Source organism: Centruroides sculpturatus, unplaced genomic scaffold (genome assembly GCF_000671375.1).
Source record: "Centruroides sculpturatus isolate CEXI.00-Female unplaced genomic scaffold, Cexi_2.0 scaffold618, whole genome shotgun sequence".
NCBI classification, from domain to species: domain Eukaryota; kingdom Metazoa; phylum Arthropoda; class Arachnida; order Scorpiones; family Buthidae; genus Centruroides; species Centruroides sculpturatus.
In genome coordinates this window covers 161,971-170,758 of record NW_019385016.1, presented here as the reverse complement: position 1 = coordinate 170,758, position 8,788 = coordinate 161,971, and the positions used below count along the sequence as shown (strand labels likewise).

Here is an 8,788-nt window from a genome sequence, read left to right as displayed (position 1 = left end):
TTGAAACAATTGAAAGTTAACGAAACAAACTACATGACAGTGCTCGATTTTAAGGCTATGTACCCTTCAGTTAAGCTTGAACCATGCTTTTGTCACCTAAGAGATTTTTTATTGGGCAATGTAAAGAACGCAGTAAAGTTAAGAAAGCAAATTCTAGAACTGGCGCATTTGGCTACTTTCTCGTCACTTTTCGCCTTTGACGGTACTGCATACTCGCAGCTTAGAGGAGTACCAATGGGTAGCCCGGTCTCAGGCTTATTGTGCGAGATGGTAATAAGATCTCTGGAAAATAACGTATTGCAGAAATATGAAGATAATATGATAATGTATGCTAGGTACGTCGACGACGTATTTATTATTTGGAATAATAAACCAGACATACGCCAATTTATTGGAGATATTAACAGTAATATTTATGGCCTTGAGTTAGAACTAGAGCAGCAAAATCAAAAAAGAATACATTTCTTAGATATAGAGATCGAAGTCGATGAAGAAGGGGTAATCAATACAAAAGTATATAGAAAGCCGACGTACGTTCCGGATTTGATACCATGGTTCTCGCATGACCCAACAAGCTACAAACTAGCAGCGTTTAGAGCATTAATTAAAAGAGCATACACTCATTGTAGCAGGATTTATGATACACGTAAAGAGCTGGAGTACATCGAAAAGCTAGCAAGAGATGTAGGAATTAAGGAGAATAAAATAAAAGCCTTAATACGAGCAGAAAAAGAAGGCAATAAAAGTAAAGTTAAAAGAGAGAAAAAGGAGTTCACTGTAATGGAATACAGGGCTCAGTTAAGTAACATTTACAGAAAAATAGGAATAGAAAGCAACAAGAAAATAGCATATAAGAGAAACACGACAATATTTCAAATGCTAAGAAACGACAAAACACCCGTTGACAGGAGGCTGATCCCAGGTGTATACAGAATACCGTTGTATGATAGGAGGCTAAATAAGGAGTTATATTATATAGGAGCCACTAAAAGATCATTAAATGAAAGATTGAAGGAGCACAAAAAGAATGTAAGCTTTAAACAACCAGTCACGGCTTTGGCCAATTACGCGATAGCAGATCCAACAGAGATCGACATCAAATGGAGCAAGGCAGATGTCATACAAAAAGTGAAAAATATAAAACATCTAAAATATGCAGAAGCCTGGCACATTTACAAGAGCAAAGAAAAAGGGCGTAATATAAATTTCCGTGAATCGAACAAAATAGCGTCGGCATGGAAAGCGGCAACTTTAAAATTATAAAATTATATTTATGAGCATGCGCAATCGAGAAGAACGTGCAGTTTGGAATCTCCGTTATGCAAATTTGAAATATATTTCGATTGATAATTCGATCCTGATGAAGGTTTGTGAATCAGACCGAAAACGTTCGACAGATGTAAACTAGACTGCATTTTAAAGGTATAGTGAATTTTTGCTAAAACACTAAATTATTTTTATATAAAAATTGACCACAATTAAATATCAAAAAATTAAAATAATGTTGAATTATGTCTACTTTTTAATGAAAATATTGTTTTTTATTCATTATTATTATTATTATATTTAATAAATGAAATATAATAAAAATATTAAATATTATAAAATAAAAATTGTCTATATAATTTCCTAACAATTGCGACAAAAAGTAAACATCCAGGATATAATACAACTTTCTAGTTTTACGCAATCTTATGTAAAAATGTACAGTATACATAACCCAAACTATTTCTTATTTTAATGTTTATATTTTATTCTATTTAATTTAAATATATCATAATACTTTAAGAGTATAAAATTAAGAGAGGTTTTAGCTTTTTGAGTTGTAATTTACAGATAATACTTTTATTCTTAAATTAATAAAAAGTTTTCTGAAATTTGTAAGAATAATTTTTTTGAAAACATAGAATATATCACAAAACCACTTAATAAATTATATACAAAATTTTCTATATATACATTATACATTTTAATAAACAAATTATATAGCCAGATTTGTTATCTGGTTATAACTTAAATAATTAAATTTACAGATATTATTATTACATAATTTGGACTAAAAGTAGATGATTAAGTTGATATGTACTGTAGGCAATTAAGTCAGTTTTCTAAATACAGTACTATATATTTTTATAAAAAATCAGAGCTGTGAAGTCATCTAAAAGTCTACCAACTCTGACTCCTACTCCAAACAGAGGCAGACTTGTTAACAAAATAGTCCCAGAAATTCTGATGCCATCATGTGATCTCAGAATAAAAGCTTCAATAAATAGAGTTCTAATAAAAATAGAATATAAAAACTTTTTCCAAAGCTAAAAGACTCCTCTAAATAATGACATAGTCAATATATAAGTATGTACTGTATTACCTTTCCAGATGTTATATATAATAGAGGAAAAATATAGCAATCAAAAAATGACCTCTCCAAATTTTTACATTTAAGTACTCAAGACACCTTGAAATGTCAAGATATGCAAAAGATTTGGTGTTTTTTATCTGCATGTATGGATGTTAGAATGTGTGTGTGTGTGCGCGTGTGTGTGTGTGGCACAATTTCGTTCACCCTGTTTGTTTGAAATCCTGTAGTCTCAATAGAAGGGCAAGCTGATAGGATTTCTGTGCATCCATTTTCTGAGGAAAACACTATTGGTCACCAATGTGATCGTTTTAAGCAATCACATTGGTGTTTTATGGAATCAATACTTTGTAACATCTCATGAGGAAACATCTTATGCAGGAATTTTTAACAAGCATATTATGGGCAGGACTGACGAGATAAAATGGAATGATGAGATAAAATTTCCCAGGCCTGGAATTCAGAGGAACCTGGACATCATTCCACAACTTTTTTCCATCATTCCTGAGACCCATGTAAATTTTCTCCTGGACCGGCGACATCTTTCAACACCACTGTTTATGGGCAAAATGATGATACTGCAGAATTTGAATGACTTTGAATGAGGAGAAAAAACATCTCAGGAGAAAAAACATCTTAATCAGGTTTTACTGTACTATTATAAAATGAGAAAAAGCTTAATTGTGAGGGTACACATGAGTTTTATAAAACATTGCAAATGCTAATAACGAGTAAAATACTCATTAAGTCTGACCACACTGGAGAAATGACACGACCCTCTTCTATGTCTCCACTGTCAACCTTTATTTAAGAACCAAAATTTAATAGCATTAATGCCCCTTTATATACAAGCTATCATGCCAAATTTAGTTTCTTAAACTTTACCCATTCTGAAACAATATCTCAAAACAGAATAAAGAAAATAAAAAATTAGATGCCAACACACACACGAATTTTCCTCCTTTATTTGACATTTTTTTGGTTAAGGTCTCCAAGCGTGTACATTTGCAAAATTCTCAGAGGGTCAAATTTGACACGATTCCAATACTTTTCCATTTTACATACATAACAAGTCGGGAAATTAAGAAGGAATTGGAGTTGGCAGATTTTTCGACTCCGACTAAAATACCAAAACTCCATGACTCTGACTCCAACACCATAGCCCTATAAAAAATGTATAGTACTGTACAGGCTGACAGTTAAAACAGTAATTAAAAGTAGGTTAGCATTCATGTAATGAATTATTTAGAATCCTCAACAAGAAGGCTTGTCATAACAAGCATTTCTTAATTTTGATATCTTTCTTGTATTTATAAAAAGTAAGAAAGATTTTATTCAATTTAGATATAAATTAAAAAATCAGCAAAATTTACAGTAATTAATAACTGACTAGCATTCAATTTACAACATTTTAGTTATATATAGCAGTATAGTTGTCAGGAAAATTGTTCAACTATGTAATCCAACATAGTTTTTTCAAAACAAATAGATAAAAATCTCAAAAGTGAAAAATCAGAAAAAATTGGAATAACTTCTTAATTTTTGCTCTGGAAATAATATTTTGCTTTGGAGGTTTCATTTATAAGTTGCAAAACATGTTAAAGTAAATTGAGAATTTTCTATGCTAAATACTACTATAAGCCAGAAATCTGAAGAGGTTTCTAGAAGGCTTACAGAAGTGTTTAGCAGAAGAGATTTTTGGGTACAAAGAATGTAACTTAACCTGGAAAAAGGAGAAAATTAAGATTCCACTTGTAGACAAATAAGTAAAATAGCTTCCAGGTATAACAATCACGATAGAGCATGACAAACTGTATATCTAAATATATAAAATTGCTTGTCCTGACTGACTCATTCACTCACTGATTCATCATCGCCCAGAGCAAACTGCTNAATACCTGGAGATCCGGATACCCATTAAAAATATGATCTGGAGATTATAGGAATTAAAATAATTTAAATTTGATATAATTTTTGTTTTTTTAAGTTAAGTTACAACGCATTTTGATTTTGTTTTAAGTTACAACGCATTTTGATATTATTTTTAGTTAGCTATTTTATTTACTCTTGTATATACATAAGTTGTTAAAACGTTCAAATTCAAATGAAATAAATTCGAACAAATTGGTTCCATTTGGAACGATGAAATGTAAAAGCCTGAAGATAGCCTATCCAAATAGGCTGAAAACGTTCGGAATAAAGAAAAACTCGGCAAATAGAAATCAGGTGTGTTTCTTGTAATATTGCTGAGATGGAGATAGATAATGGGTCATAGTTTAAAATTACTATTCGAAATATTTTGATAGGAAATATTTTATATAGTCTATATATTAATTAATTATACACAGTGAAAAATCGATGGATTCAACACATACTTAGAATTAATACAGGAAGATACGCTGAATGAAATTTTAGTTATAAACGCCATGGATAAAAGGATAGAGGCAGACGGGGCAGACACAGACTGTAACAGGTACTTATACGGATGATAATGAAAATGAAAAATTTCCGAAATCAATGTAAATACAGCTTTAAAAACAATGGATTTACACACATTAAACATATATAACACTGTGCACTAAAGATATTTTGACAATTATTTATTTAATCACAAACTGCAAAATCAATACAAATCGAAAGCTATTAATAGGTAATAATAAATATATTAAAAATTAATTCTTTTTGCCTCTATGTCCTTACTTTTATGATATATGTTTTTAGCGTTGTCCACTTTGGACTTTTGTTTATTAATAGGACTTATTACACTGGTGTAGTTTCCGTATAGCAAACAGAGGAGGACTTAGTCATGTGAAAATAAAGATATTTTGTTTTGATTTTTCTAAGTTCTCTATTTGCTATACGGAAACTACATCAGTGTTATAAGTCCTATTAATAAACAAAGTCCAAAACAGACAACGATAAAAACAAAAATCAAATATAGTAGAATTTGTTTTAAACTTTTTTATTTGACTGAAAAACAAAAATACCAGTGTTCTATTTCTGTTCAAGAAGACAAAAACGGACGAAAAAAATAGTTTTCAAATTTAGTTCCTGGTTAAAAATACACTATAGTACAGTATACTCTCGCTAATCCAGACAATTGATGGCACAGGGATGTCCAGATTACCGAGAGTATATGTGCATGAAGTATTATGGTACTGTACGTTATATACTAACAAGAAAGAACGCTAAACTTTTATTTTACATTACAGTCTTTGGCGTACTTATGGGAAATGATGTGGTTGTTGGCTCCACAGAGACTTTAGGAATAAAATTAAAAAAAAATAAATCATCTTAAACATTAAAATTGAAACAAAAATAAATCATCTTAAACATTAAAATCATATTTTATTCATGAATAATATTTGTTGTTTATAAATAAACAGTACTTTATGGTATGCTTAATTTTTCTTCATTCTGATTGAACTTTTTACATCATCCTTCCAGATTACCCCAGGGAGAAACCTTAGTTACGCCACTGATTAAAGCAGTGTTTCTCAACGGGGGAGATATCGCCCCCATGTGGGCGTTTTTCCATGTTCAGGGGGCGATTAGCAACAATTTATATTTTGGGGGACGAAAAACAATTTTCTGAACGATATAATAAAACATTATATTAAGAATAATTAGATATTTTATTCGTTATATCGTACAATAATTAAACAAATAACATTATACTAGTCACTAGTTTGTTCAATGCAGTACGAATTTGGCGTTAGCCTTGTCCCTCGGCATCGGAATTTTATAGTGAAGGGGGCGATACTACGTAACTGTTTCATTGAAGGGGGGAGATACTACGTTGAAGGGGGCGACGATTCGTTAGAGGTTGAGAAACACTGGATTAAAGTATATATTAAGTAAAACAAATATTTACAAAAATGGTGTGCAAAAAATTCCAGATTACAAATTATATCTGTAGCAAGAGTGATACAAACTGTTTCCTCCAGAGCACAATGTCAACTGTCCGTTGCAATGATAGTTTACAAATTCAAAATCGGTCTGGAGTCGGTCGATAACGGACGATTACGCCACTGTTTATGTTCGTTCGCGCAGTTTTCGATGAGTCATATTCTTAACTTGGACGGAAATGAAATTTGTTACAACGTTGCACTTAGTCTTTCATATTTGTTGTTAGTAATTTAAAAGACATTTTGAAACACGTACGGAACGATAATAATTTTTTAAAATATAACAACACAAAAATGAAAAGGGAACTCGGGTACATTTATCGAGAGCCACAAATAATCCTTCAAAGAGCCGCATGTGGCTCGCGAGCCGCAGGTTGGCCACCCCTGGTATATTGTACTGTATATGCGTTGTATGACGTATGAATAAAATCGTAGGCTTTATTCGAAATTCAAGCTTCTTTCAATACTATTTATTTCAAAAACTGATTCGACATCTACATTTAAAACAATTCATTGACAGATATTTTTTAAAATCAATACTTTTACTACGTATTTTGGCAAAGTTCGTATTATCATCGAGCGATAGTGCATAAAAATTATAATTTATCTTAAAGTATCAATTTTGCATGGGGAAGCCTCTCTCGCAACTCGTTGCTTTGCATCTAAACAATTTTTGGATAACGTGTTAGTCATTTAATCTAATTTTATATTTTTCAGATAAAATATTGAAAATGAGCATTACATAAAATGAAATTAATAACAGCATTAAAAAGAAACATTTTTCCGATTACAGATTAATAACGTAGAATAATAATTGTCATACGTATAATTAACAAGTGTGAATTAATTAAATGCTATTTTATGTTAGCCTGTGCTTAGTAATATGTTCAATATGAAAAAAATTTTCTCTTTTGGTTGGGGGATAGATTCCTATCACTCAAACAAAACTGAAAAAGTTTTTGACCAGTTACTGATGAATCTACTGGTATGAATGGAAATGGATCAGTATTGTCAGTTGCATACTTGCCAACCTTTAGTATGGGAAATAGCTGGAGTGTTGGTAGAAAAACACTGAATTTTGAATAAAAATGCTGACAGCATAAAAAGCAAAAAAATTCTTTATAAACACTAATATTGCATAAGGCTTATATTGAATACCTTTAGTAAACAAAATTTAATTTATTTCTGTATATGATATTTTATAAAGCTAAAGCCGTAAACACTGTCAAGAAGTATGGCAAAAGCTTTATATTCTTTAGCATTACAAACACATACAACATACCAATATCAGCGAAATTGAAATTTAAAAATATTTACTAACGTTTTCACCTGTTTATAATAGATATCTTCAGGCACAAAACACAGAACAAAACGGCTACATTAAAATCATGTACAGTAATACCTCAACTTACGCAAACCTGGAGTTACGCAATTTTCAAATCTCGTCAATTCATCTTTTGTTTGAGCGCCACGCAACTCTTGATTACTCACTCCCCACACTATTGTTCAGCTTACATGTTCGGACGTGTCGTGCAGAAATCGACACATAGCTACAATTTATTTTGTATTATTTATTTCTGTGTTTGTTATATCTACGGAGACTTGAGAGACTCTATGTGGTGATTTCTTGTAACCGTGAACGAATCAAAAGACGAGATAAGATTAACAAGAATATTTATTAGCTTACATACATCTGACTTGGATTTTACACAAATTGCAAAATTATACCCCGACTTACGTGAATTCAACTTACGCGGTTATCGCTCGGTCCCACCTATCGCATAAGTTCGAGGTATCACTGTATTTTAATGTAGCCACTTTGTACAAGAATTTGCATCAAAAAATACCTAAAATACAACACTTAATGATAAGAATCTATTGACAATCTTTTAATTTATTTTTTATCTATTAACATCATCTAAAAAATCAAATTATCCCTTGACAATATCTTTTAATTACTTCCTATACAAGATGTAAGATTTCTAGTGTTGTAACGAATAGTATATTCGGCCTCAGGCCGAATACCGAATATTCGGCCAGGAGCGTAGCCGAATAGCCGAATATTCGGCCAAACTATTTGGCTTGATTAACGCATGTACGAAAATTGGCGCGCATTATAGCCAGGACCTGCTCTCCATTGGCCCACTGTCACTACGATTCGCCAATCGCGTTAATTCTTGACAGTTCAGACTAGAGCGTCATGGCAGTATGTGATAAATGACGATATCAAATGTGAATAACAATGAAATGACCTACACGTGTAAATAATGGAAAAAGAACAGAGAAAGACCGCGAAGTGAAAATGTGAAAATAAACATGAAATTGAGTTGATAGCAAAATAGAACAAGTCGAAGCAGCTTATTGGCGCCAAATTTGCGGCCGTCAATGCCAAACAAGTGTTGTCATAGACTTCGGAAAGCTTAATGCTTGTAATGAAAGTCACTTAGCGTGCACGGGCGAAAGCCTGGGACCGTTCGGGCTATCAAGCTGTCTCGAATCTGTGAAATCATAACTGTGACTTATA

General features: G+C 31.8%; 2 protein-coding genes across 3 annotated transcripts in view; one reads left to right on the top strand and one right to left on the bottom strand.

Moving 5' to 3' along the window:
* Positions 1-8,788, bottom strand: part of LOC111633469 (CD9 antigen-like) — a 75,411-nt gene that overhangs the window by 40,384 nt on the left and 26,239 nt on the right. The window lies entirely within an intron of this gene.
* The window catches only part of LOC111633468, a 35,234-nt gene continuing 26,454 nt past the window's right edge, over positions 9-8,788 (top strand). For both annotated transcript variants that reach the window (XM_023378037.1, XM_023378036.1), the window contains exon 1: positions 9-1,422. In XM_023378037.1, the coding sequence (XP_023233805.1) occupies positions 34-1,263 (1,230 nt within the window). In that variant the 5' untranslated portion in view covers positions 9-33 and the 3' untranslated portion in view covers positions 1,264-1,422. The remainder of the gene's footprint in view (positions 1,423-8,788) is intronic.